The sequence below is a fragment of the Tetrao urogallus genome, assembly GCF_951394365.1.
Source record: "Tetrao urogallus genome assembly, chromosome: 1".
Lineage (NCBI taxonomy): Eukaryota > Metazoa > Chordata > Aves > Galliformes > Phasianidae > Tetrao > Tetrao urogallus.
In genome coordinates this window covers 134262606-134288773 of record NC_136813.1, presented here as the reverse complement: position 1 = coordinate 134288773, position 26168 = coordinate 134262606, and the positions used below count along the sequence as shown (strand labels likewise).

The following is a 26168-nucleotide window of genomic DNA, read 5'->3' as shown; positions in this document are numbered from 1 at the left end:
GCTCTATTTGTGGCTGAGTTGACATAACATACAGATCCCACCTCAGCCATGAAGCCTTTCCTCCATATGCAGGGAAACAAAAATAGCAGGTTCTAGAGAACCTGGAATCCAGTCAGAACAAAAATGGCTTGGACCTGCAGAGATGAGGGACAATTTCCCACGATCCTTCTCTTGCATGAAGAAACACCAGCCCACACACTTCTCCCAGGCCCTGGGAATAGCCCAGTGATTCATCAGCCAGATGACTCTTTTGGCTGGGAGCAGGTGATGGCTTCTAGCAGAAGGTGGCATTGCACCAAGAACCCCAAGCCTACTGCATGCAGAGGTCTCCCAGTCAGTGTTCCCCACTTTCCCTCCCACTTAAACCAAACTTCTTCTCTTGCCACCCTCCTGTGCCAGAGCAACAGAGATGCAGACCCAGATACCCAGCACAGCTCCACTGGTACACACCCCACTAAACACAGTGTAAGCAAAGGATGCTGGTTACAAAAAATGAGACAGTCTGTAACTAGAGAGGAAAGACAAGAATTTAATGGAATGAATGGAGAGCTCCCAAAGTCCACACCAGAGCCACAACTTTGAGACTCCGGCACTCTCCACTCCACGATCAGTCCTTCTTCTCTGCCCACCAGAAGGCTGGGGGTGCTCTGAAACACCGGTGTTTGATCTGCCCCTTCAGAGCCCTCTTAGGGAGAGGATTAAGGTGCATTGCTAACTCCACACAGACCATCTCCACAGCAGCTTCTCCCTCAGCCCTTCAGATCTTCCAGGGAAGGGAATTCAACCCAGAAATCCCTGTCTCCTAGGTGAGTGAATCCTTGTGTTGTCCAACACATGGTAAAAGCTGCATATGAAACCATCTTGGGGGAGGGAGGGAGAGCCCCACTGGTCCTAGCAGTGAGATTCCAGCTCTGTCAGCATCAGGAGACCAGATCTGGTGGAAGGAAGAGGCTGTCCCGTGCCTGGCCTCGAAGGCAAATCCTCTAGTGGACAGGTGAGTTGATGAAACCTCTGGAAGGCAAAAGAAGGTACTGAACATGGTCTCAAGGATGAAAGGTAACTTGGCCCCTCCCCTTCCAGTCATGGGTATCATTCAGTCATTCAGACCACCCCTTCCTGAGCATTTGCAGGAGCTAGAGAACAGGTGGGATCTGGAGTTTTCTTGGAGCAAGACCCCAAGCTGCTGTCAAGGGCAGCCTCCATGCTGAGCTGAAGTACGGGATATCATCTTTTTCCTCATCATCTAATGAGTTTATTCCTAATGGCATTTGAAAAGAGACAGAAGCAATAAACAAAGGGCACCAAGAGGCAACCATCAGCTTGGGGCAGCCCTCTAGCCAGGCAGAACTCAACAAAACCAACAGTTCAGTTATAGCAATGAATTCATTCAATTGATTCATTCTAGGATCCCTACTAATCACCCTGCAACACACAAACAACTCTCTTGAAAGTCTGGACAGCAGTACAGCCCTTGCCCTGATCCCAGAGCTTCTGTCTCACCTCTCTGAGAGAACCTTTGATGGTGGAGAGCTTGTAGACGATCCAGAGAGGGATGCACACCATGGAGGAGAGGGCCAGCAGCCAGCCCAGCGTATCCCCCCACCACGGATATACATATTTCTTGTTGTAAGTCAGTGGGGTGTATTTGATCAGAGAAAACAAGAAGGTTGCCTGACAGGGTGAAAGAAGCCAAGAGAAAAAGTGCAAGAAAATCAACATTGTTAGTCAAAGTAGGTCTGGTTACTCCACACCTGCACAGAATTATGTGGTAAAAGAGAGGCTACATAGCCTCAACACATGTGCAGATCCCTCCTTAAATATGTGTCTATGTATCTCAGAGGCACCCAGCTCTGCCCATCTCTCACCAAGCAAACTGCCGGAGTGATGAAAAGCCAGCAGTATTTGATGATGGGCCACGGCCGGTAGCCAATCATATCTTCAATGTTGTCGTAGAAACGCTCAGCACCTGCAGGAGAGGGGAATGATGTCTCGTTGCTGAGGGAACAAGGGCAGCAGGGTCTGTGTGTCTTGAGGAGATGGCAGGTGAGGGCCCTGCTTCCCCACCATCTGGGAGCTCCCCCGAAAATGAGACAGTAACCTCTTCATAGCCAAGAACCCTGCTAGGAACTTCGGTCCTGGATTAATGTCTGCTCACCCCAGAACAGCTCAGAGGGTCGCCACAGCCCTTCAGCTGGTATATCCTGTGCCCTGTGCTAGTACGTGAACTGAGGCTGTGACCTGAACCATATTTTATCCATCTCTTGTGAATGTCAGGGCTGAAAGAGGGCACACAAAAGCATCATGAGGATCTCAGTCTCCTCTATGCAAAGACTGGGAAACTATTCCCCCAGGGAGCTTCATATCCCCACAGAAGGAGGGCCTCAACTTCAGGGGAACTTAGGAACCTACTGAGGATGTCTGCCAAGCAGCTCCCCTATGGCACTGCTGTGAGGAATGTCCCATCAGTTGAATCCACTGGCAACAAAGCAAGGGTTTAGAAGGTTGCCTTGCACTATGAAGTGATTTCCAAGAGGAAATATTGACAGGTGCATTGAGGGTGGGGAAAGTGAAAGCTTGAGGGTACAGAATTGAGCCTTCCTGGTTCATACTCACCATAGACCCAGGCAACGCAGAGTGTCTCGAAGATGGCCACAAAGAGCAGGCACATGCCACTGGCAGCATAGTAATCAAAGAGCTGGAAGACATACATCCCACCCTAGGGAGGGTCAAGTGGGCAGTGAGGAGAAGTGGAGAAAGAGAGAGGAGAAAGGAGTCAGGCACAAGCCAAGAGCTCCAGCCAGAGAAGAGCAGGAATTCAGCATCTTCTCCATGACTAGGAGACCACCCTCTCTCTCAGGCACACTTTTAGCCAACAACAAAGGCCATCTCCCTTGTGCTCAAGGCCTGATGAAGCTGTGTGGCAGATCTAGGAGACTTCTTGCTCTCAGGAGCCTCAGCAACCCTTCCGTCCTGAGCAGGGCAGGAGATGGGAAGTGACCATCGGAGATGGTGGGGATATTTTAGGAGAAGACAAAAACAAAGCAACTCTTTTAGCTGGAAACAAGGGTGGAAATCCCCTTTGAAGGCAGATTTGGCAGCATCAACACCACAACACACAGACTTCACTAAGTTTTAATTCCATACACAAGGGAAATATATAGAAAATGAGTGTAATAGATACGGGGCACACTCTGGCTCACTAAATTTTCCATCCATTTTCCACCCAAGTTTTCAACCATTTTTATAGCTCCATACAGGAGCAAAGAAAAGGATAAAGGCTCACTCTAAACCATGCAACCACCTACAGCAGTAAACGTTTAACTCATGCAGATAAATTTATAACCAGAGATAAATTTATAACCAAAATATTGGCTGTTCAGAGCTCCAATTATCAGTCCTGGCAGGAAAGCTGACAGAACTGTAACTGGCACAAACGATTAGGACTGGAAGGCAAACACCACAGGGAAGGGCAGGACAGGGCAGAGCAGGGCAGGGCAGCCTCCTTCAGGCACTTAGCAGCAGGATGAAGCTCACCCATCTCCAGTATAAATCCCACCACCTGACAGGTCCCTGCCAGAAGGCACTTAGACCCGGCAAACACCATGCAGGTGATCTGAGCCCAAAATACCTCAGTGAGCATCACCAGCCCCACCAGATAGGAGAGGATGGAGACTAGCAGGATGAGGGTCTCCCGGCGGTTCTTCTTGCGGAAGATGGTGGGGTACATGTCCACAAGAGCTGTGACGAGGCTCTCCACACAGACAAACTGCAAAGAGCAGAGATCCCACCTCTGTCAGCCCAACCAGAGCAGTTTGCCAGCAGCCCCACACCTCTATCTGTCAAGTTCAAGCCTGTCTTGAAGGGGTAGTGACTTTAGTCCAGCAGAAAAGCATCCAGCACCTTTACCTGGCTGTCCAGTCCCAGTAAAACAACCATCAAGAAGAAGAAGCACGCCCAGAGTGGGGAGAAGGGCAGCATGACCACAGCCCGAGGGTAGGCGATGAATGCCAGGCCAGGTCCTGCGGGGAGAAGGGCTTCAGAGCAGGCAGCAGCATGGCACAGCATGGCACATCCCTGTGGACCCATATGAGGCAGACACCTGGCCAAGCGCCATGTGGGAAACTAAGGCAGAGTGGAGGAGCTCTGAAGGAGCAAGGAGGGAGGAAAATGGGGCACAGCAAGCTATGGCTGCATCACTGCTACAAGGACTGGGGTCCAGATGAGCCTCTGAGCCCAGCACAAGCCTAGGTATATGCCATGCAGTTACTGCATCCCTTCTGGAGAGCCATTACCTGCCTAACATAGCCCCAGTAGGCAGTTTACGCTGACCTCAAGACATGGCCATAGCATCATAACATTTCATGAGTGGGCATTTGTTTCTCCCTGGGTTTTGGAGGCAAAGAGCAGAGCTTCCCAACAGGACAGCAGCCTGCTTCTGCAACACTGTTTTCTCTGGGGCAGATACCCCATGGGCATGCCTCCTGGCCCAGGGGAAAAACAGAAACCTCCCATGACACCATCATCCCACCACAGCCCTCACTCACCTGACTCGGCCACCTCAGCGATAGGCACTCCCTGCTCCTCGGCCATGAAGCCCAGGATGGAGAAGATGGCAAAGCCAGCCACAAAGCTGGTGCCACTGTTGAGGAAGCAGAGGGCCACACAGTCCCTGGGAGGAGGAAGCACAGCATCAACTGGAGGGTTCAGGTGTGACCCATACCCCATGGCAGCCCCTGCTCTCCTCACCCTTGAGATAGATTTGCTACATATCTGAACACCTTATGTTTTTCCTCTCCTTGTTCCTCAATTATGGGACAGTAGCAGAGACTATTTCTGCTTGAGAGGGGGGCAGTTATTTTTCCTTAATAGATTTCTCAGACCAGTTACAATGTTCTCAGCTCTCAGATCTGCAAGGTATCTCCTGGCCCTCACATTAGGAGAAAAAGATGAACAGAGCCATCCAATTTATTTTCTCTGATCTATTCCCTTTTGTCTCTGTTTCATCTCATTCTCATCCATCTACTCGTTAAACTAAGCATTTCTTATCTATCCAATTCTTTTTTATTCTTCAGTCTCCCCAGGCCTCCTGTGACTGCAGCCCTGGGGACAACTCTAACCTTTTCCAGAATCTTCCCAAAATACTCTGAACAAAACTGAACACACCCTTCCAGCATTTCATGGCCTACTCTGACTTTATTAAACGCTTTATTAAATGCTACTCTGCAAATCCAGTGTGATTTCCTCTACCAGTCTTTAGGTCTCTAACATTCTGCTCCTCCCTGCACATTAACTGAATCTACTCACAGTCTGCAACCATTTCTAGAGATAAATCTTAGCTCACGCAGAGCCCCGATGCCCTACAAGTGGCTCAGATTATTCCTCCCCATATCACAGCACTTCGAGTGATGAAGGACTACCCAACACCAAAAACCTTTGCTCCACCTCTTCATTTCCTTATTAAGGCAGGAGAGACTTTATGAAACTTTCAGGGTGCATTCCAAAGAATCACCCAGAAGGTTCATGCTCTGCCAAGCTCAACTAGCCCCAAGGGATGCTCGTGCCAGAACATCCTTTCTCCACCTGCTGTAAGCCATTTGATTTCCACTTATGTTCTCAGTTATTTTATACAAACTCACATTTATTTCCAATAGCTCCTCTTCCTTCCCAGTGTTTCTTCCCTCCTTCCCCCAGATGTATGTATGAGGTTAGAACCTCCTTGGAAAGGCATGGGCTGAGAGATGCTCTCCAGTCACCTGGCAGGTGGGAAGGGGTGTCATGGTGGGGGTAATATGCAAGAAATGGCCAGAGAAAAAGGAGTCCCCAGATTTTCACCTAGAAGGAAGCCATGGAGCCTCCCTTGCAATCCCAGAAAGTGAGAAATATCCCATACGGTGCTGTCTTGGACTGTTGTCATATGAACGGTGGTCCATCCTCCCCACATTCTTTCCTTTACCCAGGTCTCCAAAGGTTACATCTGACCTGAGAGAATTGTGCGGGACATCAAGCTTGTGTCCCTCTGTGTCATTACAGCCTGGCCCTGTCTTTCTGCACAAACCAAAGCTGCAGAGTATAGTATCAACTTGTTAAAATTGGGTAAATGTCTAAAAACAGTCTTGATACTGTTTCAAAGTCTTGATACCAGAACTCAGCACAGTTTCCCTAGCAAAGCCAAAGGCATGAAGGGCTTGTGCACGAATGGACCTGTCTCCTTTTCTTCTGCCTCTCCCAGCTGAAGCTACAGAAGCTTTTCACAACCTTGCTGCTCAGCAGTCCCTGTCATCACCTCCATGTCACACTTCCAGATTGGAGATGCACAGGGACAATGCTCAAGGATGTGCAACAGGCCAGAGCCAATCCATTTTGTCTTCTCTTCCCACAGCCTTTTCTCTCAGAACTGCATCTGACAGAAGGGACAATGTGAAAAGAAAAAGAAGTCCCAGCCCAGCTGCTGCAGAGGCATCCCTACAGCAGGTGTGAAGTTTTAAGGTGAAGAGAAAGATGCCAAGCTAGGTCCACACGGTGGTCTGCTTGGATCTTCCACAGTAATGACAACAAATTTGAATTTAAAAGGTGTGGGGAGCAACATGGTCAGCAGAGAAAGGTGAGAAAGGAAGCAGGTAGCTTTTCTGGTCTCTCCCCTCATACTAACCTTTTGCCTCTGGATATACAGCCTCAGATGCTGCATACATCTGCAGCAAACTGAGTGTGTTTTCACCTGAACACTTCAACTTGACAGCCTGATGCAATTTGGCAGCTGGGCTGACCTCTGCCTGAGGGCAGCCCAGCATGGGGAGAGAATGCAAGAGGCAGGAGTCACACCTGTAGGTTTATGTACAGACTGTACATAGCACGTAGGCACCCAGAGCACTGAAAAGTGTGCAAGACACTAGGTCTAAAAGAACTTACAGAGGATAAATCACAAGGTGAAAAGACTCCAATCTAGAGCCATTTGATCTCACAGCTCTGCTTCCCCTACCTACGTAAACAGGGGAGGTTGTGGTGTGGATTGGGATCCCAAGGCTAGTGAAGAGGATCTGGCTTTGATGGGTCTCATATGGTCTGGAAAAGGGAATTTGTCATCCATGACATGGACAGAAAGTTCCTGACGTTTCCCTTGGGTACAAAGCACAGAGAGATGGATTGGAGAAGAAAACACCTGCAAAGTGTTTTCTTACATCTTGAGTAGAAATGGAAAGCATGATACTTCAAAAGGCCCTCAGCGGTTCACCAGCCTAATTGCACTGATGTCGAGGGAAGGGAAGGCTCAAGGCAGCAGAGCCGTGCTCTAGTTACCTGTAGCAGTTGTTATGGTATTTGTTATAGCTGCCCAGAGCTGTCAGGCATCCCAGACAAATTGCATACGAAAAGAAGATTTGAGTGCCTGCATCCATCCAGACCTGCAAGGGAGATGCAAACAGAGGTAAGAAGACAAGGCTAGCACAGAGCACAGATGGTGCACCAGTGGGAAGAGGCAGAGACCCAGGGTCACCATAATCAGCAGAAAAAATCAGTGCTCAGGCTGTCAGCAATACCCTGCATTTAGACAAACCTTCGGTAGGAACAGGTTATGCAGTACAGGGAATTGCAGTGCTCTCTAAAGCACCCTGGGGTAGCAAGAGCCAAAGGGAAAGGAGGTGGTGCAAGATTTGCAAACCCACAGCACGTAGGGACCTTCATCATCATCTCTATCCTTCCCAGGCAAGTGTGCAGAAAACTGTGACTCTCGATAGTCTCTTGGTAGCAAGAGACTGAGTGAGCATTATCCAGGAGAGCTGAAGGAGCCCAGAAGAGGAGGGGGATATGATTTGGGCAAGCCTGGTGTCCCACTGAGTGGCACAGGTATCTATGGCTGGTGGCCTTTTCTCCAAGACCTAACTTCAAAAGTTCCAAAATGTAAAAGCAAATCAACTGGGGAGTAATATTAGAAATAAACAGAGTTGCTCACACAGGACATCTCTTAAAAGAAAATACTAGAATGATGTTAGTCCCACAAAGCCTGAACTCCACTTCGATCTCTCTGTCAAGAATACATCCCGGTGCTCAGAGCCTGACATTTGTCAATGACAAATTAGATTTGAAAGACTATTTGAAAGTCACTGATGCAATCATAGCCACCATCTTCTGCAGAGAACAGCAAAAGCAGGGACCAGCAGTGAGGAATGAAGCAATGACAAAGATTGCTATCTAACATCTTTCTTCCTAAAGGGTTTATGAAATAGAGATAAGGCAAGCATTCAATCAATTGTGCTTCTACAGACAAAAGAGAAAGCAGCGAGGAAAGAAAAGTGGAAAAAAGTGATTATTGGGGTAAATTTAATAAGAAGAGTCTCCAAGTAGCTATGCCGTGGAGCAGCAGTGCTGGTGAGTCCTCAGATAAACACTCACCTTGCTCAGGGCCCTGCCTGGGGATGTATCCCAGGAACAGAAGCACCAGAGGGGAACACAGCGGTTTTGGTGATTCCAAATTATACCCGTACACGCTCAACCAAGGCCTCACGTCTTGAGGGGCAACCAGCTAGCACTCACTGGTGTCACTGCTTTCCCCAGCCATCCTGCAAATAGCTCAGTCAACATTCAGCCCCATCTTCTTCTCATCAGTCAAAACTGACAAGAAGAAACCCTTCTACGGGAAGTCAGATCAAATCTTTGATTTGCAGAATGGGAAGAGACAGATGATGGGGTTGGACTGGAACAGCTAGTTCTGGGCACAAGGATATTGAAAAAGTAGTTGGCTTTAGTCTTCTGTACTTTTTTTTTTCAGAGGAGTGGGGTAGGGAAGCAGGTTTAGAAACCAAAATATTAGCTCACTATTGCATTTGAAAAAGACTGGAAAAAACAAAGTCTTTTATTTATCTATTTATTTTCTTCACAATTAATTCCTAAAGATTCTTCACCATATATTCTTCGCAATAAATTCCTAATCACTGTGTTTGCAAGCAGTCAGGGCACGGGCTTCACTTCTCCATTGCTTTTTGGGCACAGCAAGGCACTGAGACAGGCTGATCCAGCTGACATCCATGCATCAATAATTTAAGCATCTTCTTACAGGTCAGGATGGAAAGTTCCATTAGGCTTGATTTGTTGTTCTGCTGTTCATTGCTTGTGCTGTGTTTTGCCTTTTTTTCAATAAAATTCCAGCTTGAATTTCACTCTCTTGAGGTTTTTGAAGCACTTTCATATCAGTTTGTTCAGGTAAAAAGACTTTTGCCATCAAACAGCATTCCCCACCCTTGCCATAACATTGGCTCCATTTCTGCAGCTCAAACTGGTTTAACAGTGGTGAGAAATCTCAAAGATACCAACTACTTAAGAATTTCACAACAACCAGGGAACAGGAAAGACTCAGCATCCCCACTGAGAGGAAAGCTACAGGGAGAAGCAGTCAACCAGTGTTAAATATCAGATAAATCACACGAGCAGGAGACATGAGAAACATCCCAAGGGCAGGAAAAGAACTGGTGCTTTACCAGATGATGGTAGAAGTCAAATATCAAGACACCAAGCTTCATTAGCTCTGTGACTCATGAAGTGGCTTTGTTCCTACAGCCAGCAATACCCTTGATGTGCAGCAGAGATTAAGAATGGGGTCTGCAGGTTCCTGCTGCACTGCCTGGGGTGCACATCCAGAAGGATGTCTGTAGGGAATACGGGTCCTGCCGCAGCATGTGTTCCCATCTGAAGCAAGGCAGCCTGTGGCTGAACCAGTGCAAACAAAGCTAAGTATGATACGTGGAGATTCTGATCCTACTCAGTCATCCTGACTGTGAGCACCAGCTCAGACTGTACACACTTCTATTTCTCATTTTCAAAGGCTACTGAAGCTCTGGGTGAAAGGCCACCCACTTCTACTCCCTTCCCAGACCCCTAGCATCTCCCACATTCTTTGAGTGCTGGACTCCAACAAGATTGATGCCATGGGTGTTATGGAGATGAGCAACAGTAGCATGACTCAGGACCTGGGGTGGAAAGGGTATTCAGCTCACCCCATCTCAGCCCCACAGTTTCATGGGTCCTACAAAAAGCACCTTCTCCTGAAAACAGTAGCCACATCTACTCTCCCAGAGCTGCCTCCTGTGCTCACTCCTCTCCCTCTTATGACTCAGAGAAATGTTCCTTCCAGCCCTTTCAATATCCTCCCCTCCCCACACGCTGCTGAACAACAGCCTCTCATTATTTTAATATTTCCACTCCAACTAAAGGGGCTTGATGGGGTCACAGAGGGCTCTCTTTTCCCTGCAGAAAAGCATGCTGCTCTTCTCTGGCTGCAGCTCCGCTGCTGAAGTTTATCCTCTTGTTCAGATTTTGCTGGCACGTTGGCAGACTGGGTATTTTGCTGCAATTGCTGTCTGCAGTTTTTCAAGCCATCCAAGTTTATTTAATTCATAATTCAATCTCCTTGAACATGTTGTTTACTCCAGTTTGTAATAACCTCCTACTCTATGTTTTTAACCAAAGCCTTCACACCTGAGATGCAGTTATTTGAGATGGTTATGGCCTAGCAGAGAACATTTTCCTTCCTCCCTTAATTTTCTTAGCAATATTTGCTTTATTACATGTACTAGAATTTAATAGGCCCCTGAACTGAAACAGATCCTTCCTTAGGAAAACCTCAGAGCACTTATAAATAACAGTAAAGAGCATTTTAGAGCAAAATGCTATTGAACATTGACAGTGGGACAGAGCGAACGCTCAGCAAGTTCAAGGATGACATCAAGCTGTGTGGTGCAGTCAACACGCTCAAGGAACGAGTAGCCATCCTGAGGCACCTGGTGAACCTCATGAGGTTCAATAAATTCAACTGCAAGGTATGCATGTGAGTCGTGGCAAACCCCTCTGTCAGTACAGGCTGGGGGATGTCAAGGTGGAACAAAGCCCTGCTGAAAACGACCTGGGGGTACTGGTAGATGGTGAACTGGGCATGAGTCAGCAGTGTGCCCTCACAGCCCAGAGTACCAACTGTATCCTGGACTGCATGAAAAGAAACACAGCCAGCAGGTCAGGGATGTGATTCTGCCCCTCTGTTCTGCACTGGTGAGATCTCACCTGGAGCACTGTGTCCCAGTCCTTAGTACAGGAGAGATGTAGACCAGTTGGAGTGCACCCAGCCCCCTGTGAGGACAGGCTGAGAGAGCTGGGACTGTTCAGCCTGGAGAAGGGAAGGCTCTGGGGGACTTGAGAGTAGCCTTTCAGTATCTAAAGGTGTTCTGTAAGAAAGAAGGAGACAGACTCTTCCACAGGGTCTGCTATGTTAGAACAAGGGGAAATGGTTTCAAACCAAAAGATGGGAGATTAGATTGGAGATAAGGAAGAGGTTTTGTGCAATCAGGCAATCAGTGCAATCAGGTTTTGTGGTGAGGCACTGGCACCAGTTGCCCAGAGAGGTGGTGGATGCCCCGTCCCTGGAGACACTCAAAGCCAGGTTGGATGGGGCTCTGAGCAACCTGATCAACCTGTGGGTGTCCCTGTTCACTGCATGGGAGTTGAACTAGGTGACATTTAATGGTCCCTTCCAACTCAAATGATTGTATTCTAAGAAGCCTAGTGCATGCATCACACATCACACACAGGGGCCATGCTGGCAAGTGCTGAGATGCCCCCAGCAGTAAGCAGAAGACTCAGCAGAGTAAGTCTCTGCTGCACAAGGCATCATTCTTGGGGTAGTGCAAAGCAAAGAGCAAAATTCAGGCAAGACTTCAGCTGCTGTTCAATGAGTACCTTTTTAGAGAGCTATGCCGAGTTACCTGGCCACCTCCTTCAGTTCTCCCATCTCTGGAGGTGTTCAAGAAACATGTAGCAGTGGCACTGAAGGATGTGGTTAGTGGGCATGGTGGTGACGGGTTAGAGTTGGTCCAGATAATCTTAGTGGTCTTTTCCAACCTTAATGATGCTATGATTTTATGGTTTTGCATCCAGGAGAGCCCCCCACCTCTACACTTTCTGTAAACACTATAAGTAAAAAAAAAAAAAAACAAGCTCTGGCTCATCCCAAAAACACAGCTGTTCTGCCCTCCTCCCCAAGGTGATAGGGGGGGAAGAAGGATGCTCCTGGACTCCAGGCTGTATGATTCTGCCTAAAAACAAACATGCTGCCTTCAGAAAGGGGAAACGGGGCCAGCAACAGCATGACGAGCACGTAGGGTCAAGCTGAAGGCTTGCTGGGGGAAAATAAACAAATAAGGGGAACAAATAATATTTAGCATGCCCATGGTTGCCTTCACCTCTTGCTGGGAAGCAGCAGCTCTCATTGGCGGCAGAGCAAGCAGCAGGAGGGACCCAAATTTGAAGGCTCTGACCCCATCCCCAGCATGGCTGCAGGGGCCCATCGCCAAGAAGTTCTCAGAGGCCACAGGGGAAGCAGCTCCTTATGGCAAGCTCTTCTTTGTACAAAGACTTTCTGAGGCTCGAGGGGTAAAGCACAAGCAGACACCACAAGACAGTTGTGTTTTGGGGAAATCTGGGGGAAAACAAAAGCGAGAGGTCTTGGGCATGTTCTGAGAAGCACTTTCTTGTGCAGAGAGGGACATTCTCCAAGGCTTCTAAATTTTACTCTCCTTTTCTCAGTCAATAAACCTAAAAATATTTAACTAGAAATATTTGAGACTGATACCAGAGTGAAAGGAAACCACTGCATTTTTTCTCTTTCAAGCAAGACCAAATACATCGCTAGCACTTTCTGCATCAACCCCATCAGCTATCTCTTCAACTCTGTCCGTTACAATGGTGCCTGATCATGGTTTGCATTGAGTGATAGAGAAACTGCCAGTGCCAGAAAAAAAAGTTGCTCCACCAACAAACTGCCCACACTTCACCCCTATTTTTAGTGTGAATTATTTCATTTCAGCTTCCTGCAAGTGGACCACTCCGCATCTCTCTCCATAATCACATCAGGAAATCCCAGAGTTATCTACTGAAATAAACAAGTCATAAAATTACCACAGAAAACATTGGGAAGGGTGGAGTGAGCAGGAGAGGAAGTGGTGAGCAACCCTGAGTTCCCCTATCTGTTAAAACCCAGTCTGTACTGCGGAAAATATAGGAACCTTCTGGAGTTCAAAAAAATGCAGTCAAGGGGGGACAAAAAGAAACGAGCTCAGCAATTGGCTGGTATTGTGTATTAAAAATACACAATGTTAAACAAGAAACAAACAATAGAGTTGGTTTGGGGGGAATTTTTAGATTTGTGGCCTACAGTTCAAAATAAAGTCTCTCAGATGATTTTGCTGTTACCTGCTTCTACTTGAGCAGAACTGGATTTTATTATGTAAAACTTGCTCAGCAGTTTCACTGTATGTCTGATCTATCTTTATATCAAATATTTTGCATTTAACCTTTTCATTGTAAACATTTTATAGAATGGGAAGAGGAAGGTGCAGGAAGATTTAGGGAATTGAAGACTTTATGGCTGGAAGAGAACATCATGCAGAACTTGGACTGAATGATCCTTGTGGGTCTCTTCCAACTCAGGATACTCTATGATTAATCATCAGTCAGCTCTCCTGCACAGGATTTCATGGTTCTGTCCAAGGTCATTGAGCAGGTGAAAAGCAGTGATTTCCACACAGACACTTAATCACATCTTGGCTGCTTCTCCCCTGGTAGAATCTGCTAAATAATTCATCCCTTCTTTTCACATATGTTTTCATATACTTTTAAGCAGTTATCCTTTTGTCCCCTTGTATATTGTTTTCCCTTTATCTAAACCTCCCCTTGAGACTCCTTATTACAAGGCTCAGATCGAAGAGGTTATTATATTTTTTTTCTAATTTCCAGCATCCCTTCCTAGGCACTGCAGAACTTTGCATTTTTCCAGGCAGCGCTGGACAGCAGTAAGCAGTCACAGCCTTGTCCTGTGAGCACAAGTCGATTGTCATCAGCTTGGCTGGCAGGATATTTGCTGTCCCTGCATGGCAGCAGGGGCAAACTGTGTGCATGCAGGGCTTGGGGCACTAACCCTTACCTTTCCTATCCAATAGGAGAAAAATGAAGAAAATGCAAGACTTGCTGCCCGGTTTGGTGAGAGCCCTGTAAGCACAAGGCTTTGCAGAAGCAAGGAAGCACACTTGGAAAGTGGCAGAAGGATCTCACATCACATCAGCTCACACAGACCTGTCCTCACTCTCTTGAGAGTTTTAGAAAACCCCCTTCAACCTCTCTTCACCTCACAGGGAGGCAGGGCTGTCCTGCCCACCTCCTCCCTGCAGCTGAGAGAGAATGAGAGAAACTGGTAATGCAAAACAAAGCCTTTCAGCCACTGCTTGGGCACACAAATGAGAGCAACTTCCAGAATGCTGGACAGGATCTCTGTGCACTTCACACGATGAAAACCAGATCTCCTTCAGCTGCAGACTGGAAGCCCTAAGTTAAACCTGCTCAACCAGAGTCACACCGTGCTGGAGGCACTGGCAAATTCAGAGCCCCCAGCAGCCTTAGCACATTGTCACCACACTCCACTGACCCTTGCTCCTTGCATCAGGCAGAGATGCCCACACTTGCAAAATTAACAGCAGAGTCAACACTAGGGCTAGAGCAGAAAGAGTTAATGGGGTTACAAAGGGTTTTGCTGGCCTATTTTCCAAGCAGGCACCCTTTAATCTCCTTTGGAAACACCTTCACACAAAGGCTGGTACAGCAGCTCAGCTGGAGCCAGGATTTAATGTGGAAGAACTTGTCCCAAAGAGATTAACAGCAGCAGTCAGGCACAGACTGTCCAGCCAGGCAGGCAGGAATTTCTCAATAAGGACTTGGGGGGGGGGAGAAGGACAGCCAGGTCCTAGCGTGCATCAAGTCATCCTCATTCTCTCCTACCTCCTCCTCCTCCTCACCCCTGCAACCCCAGACATTACAGAGCCCCCAAGCACAGTGGTATCCCCAAGAAATGACAGGTTCAGTTGACATTGCCCTCTCTGAGGGGGTTAAACCCACCGATGGCTTCTGCCACCTGTGTTCTTGCTCCCAGGCAGTTCAGACCCACCTCAGATGAGAAAATACAGGAAGGGTACAGGGGAAGGCCAAGGGCCATCCGTATCATAGTCCTGCCTTATATCCAGTGTAGGTAAAGAGGAGACAGATGGAAAGAATTGGGAGAAAGACAGTATGGAAAGAAAAAAGAAGGAAAGAAGATAGCCACAGGCATCCAGGCAAGCACAACTCAGCCATTCATTTTTTCACCGGTCTTACCTGAGGATCCCCGAGTCGACTGAGGTCTGGGTAAAGGTAGAAGAGGATTCCCTGGGATGCCCCAGGCAGGGAGACTCCCCGGATCAGCAGGACTACCAGCATGAGGTACGGGAATGTGGCTGTGAAGTACACCACCTAGAAATGGAACGTGGGAACAGGCATGAGCACTCCAAGCACCTTGCTTTAGCCTACACTGAGAAGAAATGCATTTTTTTATATGTGCCCAGGAACTGCGTGGTGTGGCACAGCATGTTTGGAGCCAGAGAAAATCTTGCTAGTCCTAGGAGTGAACCAGAGTGAGAGTCGGGCTGTCACGAGAGCAACTCCACCAAAGACAGCAGTAATACTTGTCTGCATCAGCAGAGGGGCTATGCATCCCCAGCTCAGTTGCTAATTGCTGTAGTGTGCCACAATACCACATTGTGCTCTGTGTTTCCAAATTGTCAAACTAGTCGAGGTCTGATGCAGCCTCCCCAGCAGTTCAAGTAGCGTCATTAATGCCTTTGCATTGCTCCTGCACATTCGAGACTTATTGATCACCTTTAAAACAGTTGCTCAATTTGTTGTATCACACTGGGCCAGCAAAGAAATGTTGCTCCTTCAGGTTTTTCCTGTGTGGACGTGCTGATCAGCACACTTCAACTTAATGCTACCTTACAGCTCTTTTCTCAGCTTCAGCAGTTACGCACTGAAGAACCGAAGAACTTCTCTAGAGGAACCACAATATGTGATGCTGTGAAATCATCTGTTTCTCCCACCTGCCCATCCATCCAGAACGAGCTGTTTCAAAATCCCCTTAAAGCACACCATTCCCTGATGGCAGGGACAGGCTTCTGCAGCTGAGGAAGTACTGCCAGCAGCAAGAGGATGATTTCCCTGAGCAACACAACCACCTTCTCTCTTCCCTGGATAATTCTCGTGAGACAAGCAGTGCTTCAAAAAGATTTTTTTCTGGATCCATCCTGTTGATATACTTTATTTGAATAAAACAACATCCAAAGAACCTGACACTGCCATGGGAGCCCTGCTCTAAGTTGAGATACACGTTTTGGTAATTCAGTCTTGTTATGTAGAAGGACAGAAGGATTTGAGTGATGTCCTACCCTTGAAAAACAAACTCTTTGATTATCACCTCTGCCTGCAGCCCCAAGTTCTCTATGCATTTAATACACCTTGCTCTATATATCACAGCGGTCTGGGGTAATGTCACAGAGATCAGTGAAAAACATCTCCCTGCTGGGGCTCATGATTGCCTGAGATGTCTGCGCAAGCAGCTCCATCCCTGTCTGTCTGAATCTGCATCCTAGGTGTTGAAGGAACCCGGGGACAGCATTCTTCAACACTGGCAAATGCCATCATTCATTTCAATCTCAAGGTTTCAAGAAGGCTCTGATTTAGAGCTTCTCAGTGACAGTTAATCAAATCTATGGGTCCTGCGAGTTTAACAGTCATCTCTGTACTTACCACAGAACCAAATTATTGCTTCAGGATATGACAGGATGAAAGTCTAATATTTCTCAGCTCACGAAATCAAAATATTTGAAACAGAAATCTTAAAAATAACCCACTGCCTTTCAACCTTGGTGCATTTTCTTCCAGGGTGGCAAGTTGCATACTTTCAGATGGATCTCAAAAAAACATCAATTTTAGCAGCTCAGAACACAATCTGCTTGTTCTCTTGTGTATGGTTCAGATTCTGGTCTTGGTAATGTCCTGTGTGCCTGTGAGTGCTCACATGTTGAACTTTTCACTCAACAGTCACTTACATCTGCACTGAGACCAGCGGCATGGATTTGGAGAATGTTTTCTTGAATGGAGCGTTCCAAACTTCTATCTGACAACATGAACATCTGGATCCAATAAGATATTACTCAATGCTTGGCTCAAAACCAACCTTTTTATTTCTTGGGCATTGTTAGCTCTAGCTCCATCACCAGGAACCTTGCCGGGACCAGTGTGATCGTTCTGTCACATGCTGGTCAACAACATCCAGGGTTTATTTGAACCTGATCCACATGCCTCGGCAAAGTGATTCCATCTGTGACAACCTCCTGCATCTGCGAGAGCTCCCTGGGGACAGGCAATCTCTGCATCTGAGGATGCAAACTGCTGTGTAAAACTGTTCTGTGTAGGACAAATTCAGTTCAAGGGCTGATAAACCAATGGGCCATGTATCTCTACTGGAAGGTTTCTGTTTTCATCTCACTATTGCTAGTCCTTTTTGCTAAGAGTCACTTGCATTTAGCACTGAACTCAGATCTGAAATAGATTGGATTTGTTCTCAGCACTTCCCACACTATGTTTGCTGTACTTTCATATCATTTTTGCTGTTATTATACTGCCTCTGCTTTCTTTTACCAGGCCACTACAGCAAGCAGTTGCTCTTTTCTTCTAATTTTACTCCATGGAAACCAGGAAATATTGTCTCTGCAAGCTGCTTGACTTTGCCTTCATGTTTCACAATTCCGGACTATCCTGGAAGCAGGAGGAACTGATAACATCCATGCCATCAACATGATGAAAATGGATGCAGCTACAATTTACAACCCACCACATTGAAGAGATGCTGTCTAGATAACATACTAAACAATTTCACTTCCATCTGTTTTTGCTGCCTCCAGACTGGGAATGGGTCAGGAGGCAGAAGTAGAAACAAATTGTGTCAGTGCTGCAAAAGAGAGAGGAGGCAGGGGTGAGGCAGCTCAGGATGGAGCTGGATAGTCTCACCAACCTGCCTCGGAGAAATACCTCTGTGATAACCAGCGTGGCTAAAAAAGGAAATCTTATACATGGGGAATGCAAGCATCTATAGGAAGAGCTAGGACCAACAGGAAAGACAAAAAGAAGATCCCCATGATGCTGAGGCAGAGAAAGCTTTAAGTACATGGGCGTTTACTATCTAATAAATGAGAAAATATCCAGCAGGGGCACAAACTGTTCATGCTGTGACAGAAGGGAAGGGAACTTGAACCACCTCTTACACACAAAGATAGCAATGTCTCCTGGGCCAGCACTTGGAGGCTCACTGTGAGCCTAGAACTCACCTTTCCTGTGGACTTGACCCCTTTCCAGATGCAAAAGTAGCACATGATCCATGCCAGTAGCAAACACAGGGCCAGCTCCCAACGCAGGCTGCCCAGGTGCTGGATGCCATCAGAAATCTTCAGCACTCTCCTTCTGTAGAGGGAGAAGAAAACAGCACCCAAGTGTCTCCAGTGTCGGCCACCAGTGTTCCCAACACACCTCTCACCACATCTCCAGAGCACCTAACAACTTTGAGGAGAAAGGATGTTCTACAAACAAGACCCAGCTCTGAGCTGCAAGCTGCAGAGGTGTCAAACTGTAGCCCACTACTGGAATTAGACTACTGGACCAGTACTACCAGCCTGGAGGTTCACACATAGATTCTACACTTGCTCTCAAGCTGGGCTGTTGGGCCATGACATTTCTTTTCCTTTCCCCCTCCAACCTTTAGTGTTTCTGCTCCCTCTTGCACTTACCAGCTTACAAGGCCAAGGACTTACAATCTCACCCTTGCCTTAAAGCAGCTTTCTGAGCTATGGGTATGGCAGGTCTTCCTCACCATTTACAGAAGCAAGAACTCATTCTCCTCCTTCTGTCTTCTATGCTGCACTGATGGATCTGAGTGTGAAACTGTCCCAAACCCCAGTCCTGAGATGAGCAGAGAAGGACATGTGCTACCTTAGAGCCCCAGCAGCAGTGTGTACAGCACGCTCACAAACCCACCCTGTTGCAATTATCCCCAAATCAAGTTTGCATTCCTGGAGAACCATGGTCTGAGATGGATTGAGAGGACAAGAGGGGTTCACAGGAAATCAGGCTATTCCTCTGAATATTTTATTTTCATCTTGCTTTCTTTCCTGCTTCTAGGGGCATGGACTCTGTAACCAGTGAGGGAAGAGTAACCAGTTAGTGTGTAACTAACAGGACACTGTACCACAGCCAGGAACGGCCACAGCAGTGTGCCTTCACCCCAGTGGCAGGTCAGTGCTTCCCTAGGAAACTCCTGCCTCCTGCACCCTTTCCCCAGCACTACACTGGAAATTTCCAGTCCTGTGTGCTGGCACTTCAGTAACACAGGGATGCTCACAGTGGTGAAGTGAGCATCAGCTTTTCCAGCAGCCAGCCTCAGGAAGAGCAGTCTAAGTTCATAACAGCATCTAACTGCCTGCAAGCAGTTTAAAGGAAAAAAGTAAAAGGGAACTGTAGGAGAAGAGGAAAATACCAGCTATGGAAGGAATAAATGCCATAAGCTTATTAGCAGCAATGTATGCATTCAGTGTCTTCCAGCCTGTAATGATCTCTCTGCTCACAGGCAAATGCAAGTGAAGTGCTTCGCCCTGTGCTGCCCCAGGGATGCTCTAGGGACATGATGTACTCTGTGCTGGTGGTACACAGCAGTGAGGGCACAGCCCTCTACCAGCCACTGTTCACCAGGTAATCTGTGGTGGCAGCAGGGCTTGCCTTCTCAGTCTTTCAGCAAGGACTTGGTACTGGTCTGTGTCCATCATCAGAGAGCCAGCAGGTCTAAGCCTTCATGCCAGAAATAAAGGAACTCTGTACTTTGGAGTAAACTAGTGCATGGGCACGAGGGAAGGAGACCATGAAAATGAGGGCACAGATTTTACCAGGCTGTGAGCTGAACTCGGTACTTTGTTCTCATTTTGGTAAGCTTCTCCCCTCAGAATGGCTTGCATATTAGCCACTCTGAAATAAAAATGTCTAATATCTAATATTCATTATCTACTATCTAATAAAAACATCACTAGTATGGATCCCTTTAGTAATTCAAAAGGCTTTAAGGTTTCCTCCTCAACAGCTTACCATGCTAAAGCTCGCAAACCATGCAGACAAAGACCCACCACAGTGATGCTGCAGAGTGGATCACCACAGATCTCACCCTGCTTCCAGCTGCAGTCTTAGGACCCATATCCTGAGCATGGACACAGCCACCAGGCAGGTCAAGGGCTGCAACCTATATATAAATCCTGATCGAAGCACATGGTTATGGCTCTCATTTCCTGAGGCAGTAATGAGGTTTAATGAGGTTTGTACCCTTGGTAAGTCTGATCCATGGTTTGAAGATAGGGAACATACAGCCAATTCACCTGCATTGCAGGAGAAAACAACTGTGTAAGGGAGTTCATGGGTGGCAGTGAAGAGAAGCAGCACAAATAGGGAAAGGGGAGAGCAACAGCAGAGGAGTAAAGGAGAAGAAAAAAGATCGAGAATCAGAGGAAGCAATGCAACAGTGAGGCAAGGTCTTGCACAGAGTCAGCTGGCCTTCATTGAAGTCAGTGAGAGAAAGAAGCTGAAACAGTCCCGGGGTATGTGAATACAGTGTAAGTCTTACATGTCCATTTCACTGGCTTTATTGCCCTCTTTATAAGTTTTAATGAAAAATATATTTTTTTAATATTATTATATTTTCTTAATTTTATATATCAGCAGGATTCTATTTTTTATATGCAGCCCAAGACAATTCCTCTTCACTCAGTGCATCCCAGGCAAATCAAAAGGCTGGACACCTCTGGACAAGTCCACTGGCACTGAGACACACCAGCACAGCTCTGGACAAACACCACAGGCTCAGTGATGCCATCCTTGACTGACTGTGCTGTCCCCAAGAGCCTTTGCCCTGATCTGACCAGCTTGCTCACTGTGACCTCTTCTGACCAGTGTGCTTTAATAGGAAGTACCTCCGCAGGTTGGTTCATTGCCCAGGGATTGCTTGTCTTGGAAGAAAGAGGGATACCAGCCCGTCCTTTACTTACTCCCAGAACTCGATGACTGGGGAGGTGGCATTTTCACTGGTCACATTTAGGGTTGAATTCGCCCTCTGAAACTCCATGCAGTTCCCTGTAGGAGAAGCCCAGGGAGGGAAGGAGTGTGAGTAGTAGTGGCTGGAGTACTGAAGGATCAGAAAAAATGCTCCCTTTCCATCCACAGTGACAGCACTCATTAGTATTGACTCAGAGACAAACTTTGAGTAGTCCCAAAGACGCACCAAAGGAGATCCCTCCAGGTTAAGTCTAGCAAGAAACCTGGGACAATCAAGAAGATGGCATTTAATTTTTCCTTCCAGCAGGCACAGTGAGCAGTCCCAACCAGCACTGGCTCTGTGGCTAACACACAACAGGATGATGGGATTTTTCATCACTGCCAAAGAGGAAGATACCCTCAGTGGCTGCAGCTTCTTCCCCAAAGCACCAGCAGCACAATCACTGGGGGCTCCCCACACCTACAAGCCCCACTGTGACTCGGTTTTGGGTTTCATGGATTCAGCATGGGCATACCTTTTCCTGGAGCCAAAGGGTCCTCCACACCTACCTGTGTTCCATTCATGATCACAGCTGCCCCAGGGAAGGTCGATGGTGAATGAACTGAAGAGATAGAACAAGGCCCAGGCCAAGACAATGATGTAGTAGAAGTTCAGGAGCACAACGATGACCTGTGAGGCATAACCAATTCCTGCAGAAAGGAGGCCCCAGGTGAACCACATGTTGAAAGATGGAAGCAGGCTTCACCAAAGGCTCAGTGCCTTTCCATCTGACAGCCCCCACGGTGCTGCATCCCTGCCCCACATCTTGACTGTACTGCTGGATCTACACCAACAAGCTAGCCACTCATGCCATCATCTCCTTTCCACATCCCACCATCTGTGCAGGTACTTTAACACAACCCTCACCAGCAGATGGACTTGGAGGGCAGTCACTTTGGGATGAATGTGCTCTTTGGGCCTCAGACCTACTAGAAATGCAGCCTTACAGGGAGCTAAGGTTCTAAGCATCAGGTGTTGCCTGGCCAGCCATGCAGACAGCTGAATCTGCCCAGCATCTCCAGGCCTTGGGCAGTCCACATGAAGCACTCTGTGGAGTCCAGACCCAAGGCAGAAGGAAGGGCTGGGAGTCTGGACAGGGGATAGACAGTGTGTGGCTGGAAAACCACCCAGAGAGACAGAAACACATGACAGTGCTCCAGCTGCTAAATAATACCTATTCTACCAAAATTCAGTTTCCCTTCATTTTTTCATCCTTCTTCCTTTTACACTGTTTGGGAAGTTTTTGTGTTAACATGCAACTTCCCTGATAGATGCCAGAGGAGTATCTAAAAGATTCAGTATGTAGGATAGAAGCTACTGTTAAGACCTGAGAGATCACAGAAAGTGACTTGAAACTGGATAATCATGCTGAAATTAGTGCAAGAAGTGGATCTGACAGCTAATGATTTATTAAGACAGCTGACACCTTTCACCACGAAGATTTTAAGCCTTCCACAAACTCGGGAAAATGACTTAGCACCGATTTACAGGGACAGTAGTATATTTTAAGTAAGTTCCTGATAACTGCCAGGAGCATTTTCATCATTAGATCTTGAAGATCATTTTTATTGGGTGCAAAGCTTCTGTCCAGAGATCTGGACATGAAGAAGGAATCCGGGATGCAATGTTTGGTGAGAAGGCATAATTTTGGGAAGGTTTGGGATATACAGTTGTGGTCAGAGGATGAGTGCAGTGTCCCCCCATAGGTCCCCGGACCTCAAACCCACTCACCTTCAAAGAGGGGACAGATCTTCCGCCAGGCTGTCACACCTCCTTGGCTGGTGTACTGTCCCAGTGCCGTCTCCAGGAAGAAGACAGGGATGCCACAGGTGAAGAGGAAGATGAGGTAAGGGATGAAAAAGGCACCTGGCAGATTCAAGCAGCACAGAGGAGAAATAAGCTCCATCATGTGGCTGGATTCAGCTCATCAGTTAGCATCAATACAGGTTAGGGTTTGACCTACTGCAGAGGTTCTTTGCAAGAAAAGGACCTGGGTGTTCTGGTGGACAACAGGCTGGCCACAAGCCAGCAGTGAGCTCTTGTGGCCAAAAAGGCCAATGGCATCCTGGGATGCATTAAAAACAGTGTAGCCAGCAGGTCAAGGGAGATTGTCCTCCTCTCTTTTCTGCCCTGATGAGGCTACATTTTAGACTACAGTGTCCAGTTCTAGGCTCCCAGTTCAAAAAAGACAGGGATCTCCTCAAAAGAGTCCAGTGGAAGACTACAAAGATAATAAATGGCCTGGAGTATCTCCCATATGAGGAAAGGCTGAGTAACCTGCATCTGTTCAGCCTGGGGAAGACTGAGTGGGGAATCTCATTAATGTTTATAATTATCTAAGGGGAGGCAGGAGGCAAATTAATGAGGCCAGGCTCCTCTCAGTGATGGATAGGACAAGGAGCAATGGCCTAAAACTTGAACATAGGAAGTTCCACACAAACATGGAGAAGAAATTCTTTATGGTAAGGGTGATGGTGCACTGGAATAGGTTGCCCTGAGAGGCCGTGGAGTCTCCTTCTATGGAGATATTCAAGACCCATCTGGATGCCTACTTGTGCAATCAAATGTAGGGAACCTGCTTCAGCAAGAGATTTGGACTCAATAATCTCTTGAGGTCAATTCCAACCCCTGCAATTCTGTGATTCTGTGATCTTCAGCCTGGCCCTGAGAAAGTCCCTCTGAGATACCACATGGGGACAGCATGAGAAGGATGTATGCTGAGGAGGGTAGGAAGGGCATGGAAAAAGGGATTTTCCTCAAGTACAATTGCTCAGAGCGATGTGATTGCCTGAGAAACTTAGTACATGGGAAAGAAGATAAGGAAGGAAAGTCTCTAAGGCTTTGTGTGTGTGTGTGTGTGTGCGCGCAGAAAACAGGTCTCAGTACTTGCGTATAAATGAAAGAGAACATCCTGCCACAAAGTCATTACGGTTTTGGAACAAGTTGTCGGTTCCTTTTATGCTGATTATTCTGACGATAAAAGCACCAAAAAACTGAGGATACATGTAGAGTAATACCTCCACCCAGCCTGGGTTTGCTGATCAAAACAACATGCAAAGGGAAATGCATTACATGCAATTACAGAAATGTATATCGCTCGCACCAGCAGCCAGGGCTGCCCTACAGTCAAGACCTGCCATGAAACCAGGCAGAGAAGGACAAAACCCATCAGGTGTTTGTTACCCCAGGTTGGCATTAATTGCAGTAACAGCTTTCATCCTGCAGAGCCTGAAGGACGGTCCTACAAGCTGCTCAAGAGCCCAGCTTCGTTAATGAGACTCAAGCCCTACCTTCCCCCTACGTAGTCCTCTTCCACGCCAGACAGATGCTAACTGGCTCTCAGGTCAAGCTGACAGGAGTTCAGAAGGAATAACAATCCTCAGACACAAGCAAACTAAAAACTTAAGAGATTTCATTAAGAAGCTTAGCCAGCATGTATGGAGAGAGGGAAGGGGCTTGGGGTTCAGCCACAAATCCCACTTCACATTCAGTCCAGTGGGTTACAGGGCCACAGTGGGATGAGGTGACGCACTGCAGCACAGACCCACTGCCTGGCAGATGTAGGACACTGCGTCCCGCTCCCTTCCCCACAGCACCAGGGCTGCACACCAGACAGGCTACCCCAGTATTTCCCAATCGGCCAGACTTGCCTGCCATGGGAGGGCCTGACGATAGGGAAATAACTTTTTTTTTTTCCTGTTTATATTTTTTTTCTGCCATTGCACAGAACTTATATATGGCATTGCTAAATACTCTCCCAAGCCCTCTCTGAACTGTCCCCAGCCACCAGCACTATAGGGCTCAGCAGGCAGTGATGCCAGGCAGGCTTCAGGCCCTGCTGCCTGACAGGATCCATGCAGGGAGGGGAGCAGGCACTGCTCTCACACAGCCCCACGGGAAGGGGAGCAAGAACAGCCCTCCCTTTCAACAGAGAATAACATTCCCAAGCTCATGGTGAAAAGGAACAAGCACCAAGCAAAGCACAGCGTGAAAGTAGCTAAACAGCAGCTAATCCTCTTTTGTGCCCTTGGGAGGAAAGCAGTTTAGCGGGGCCCATGAGACTGCCCCCAGCAAACGGCAGGGGATTTCAGCCCTGGCTCCCCAGTGCCCACCAACTCCACACCAAGTGCTGCATCCCCTCACCTCTGCCCTTCCAGAGAGCCCAATTAACAACTAATCACCAAACTGAGAGAGAAGCTCCCTCCCTGCATACCACCAAATCCAACCTCAGAATTGCTTTGGGCTTTCATGTTTTAAATAAAGTTTTCTCTCCTAAAAGGCTGCCTTAATTTAAAAGCAGGCACGAGATTCTGAACAAGTGCAGCCCGAGGGAGGCCAGGGGTCATTGCTGAGCTGAGAGACTGTGTAGCATTCATGTACCAGGTGACAGCCATGTTCCTTCTGACCCTTACGCACACTGCTCTGTGCCTCATCACCCTGCAATGGAGCCCCTGGGTTGAGTCTTATGGATCAGGCACTGCACGGCTGCTGCCAGTGGTGAGCAAGGCTCAGCACAGGTATCATGGTGGGAATGTGGTGACCAGTGAAGCTGGCTGGGGCTGCACTCACCTCCACCATTCTTGTAGCAGAGGTAGGGGAAGCGCCAGACATTTCCCAGGCCGATGATCTCCCCAGCCACCGACAGGACGTATTCCAGCTTGTTGTTCCAATGCCCTCGCTCCAGAGTCTCATCCTTCTCTTCCTTCTCCTTCTCCATGCTGGGTTGTGCAGGCACCGTTTCGCCATTACTAACAGCACCAGGGACACTGTAATCCATCCCACCTTCAGAAAGAGTTTCCTTTGTTATGTTCAAAACAAGCTGTGCAATAAGGCCAAAATTTGGGCTACGGAGGGCAAGAGACCGGAGAGATGCACAAACACCTGCGTGCCAAACCCTTACTTGTTCCTTATAATGATTCCTGCTAGAAGAAAGGTGCCAAGAGCATATGTGAACTTTGCCTGTGCAAGCCATTATTAGTTTCATCATTTTTAATCGACCCATCTGAAAACATCCCTGCTTCTGGAAGCTCATCTGTCTGCAGGATCTCCCACAGCAGCAGAGACTGAGGAACAGAGCTGGAGCTGGAATGGGGTGAGAGTAGGATTAGAAACTTAATGAGAGGTCTTGTACGGGTTTCTTGTCACCTCT

The 26168-nt window shown here is 47.6% G+C and overlaps 1 protein-coding gene across 1 annotated transcript; it reads right to left on the bottom strand.

The window, feature by feature from the left end:
• Positions 1–891: 891 nt before the first annotated feature.
• LOC306945674 (sodium- and chloride-dependent GABA transporter 2) lies at positions 892–25814 on the bottom strand (the record flags this gene model as incomplete). The annotated part of the gene is made up of 14 exons (XM_079534443.1): positions 25589–25814; positions 22751–22885; positions 21529–21669; positions 20973–21057; positions 18222–18354; positions 15178–15312; positions 7294–7397; positions 4545–4669; positions 3907–4019; positions 3629–3766; positions 2614–2716; positions 1866–1966; positions 1501–1671; positions 892–1011 (listed from the first exon to the last, which is right to left on the bottom strand). The coding sequence occupies exons 1-14, from the start codon at positions 25794–25796 to the stop codon at positions 892–894; spliced, it is 1812 nt and encodes a 603-aa protein (XP_079390569.1). The 5' UTR covers positions 25797–25814.
• Between the last annotated feature and the right edge of the window lie 354 nt (positions 25815–26168).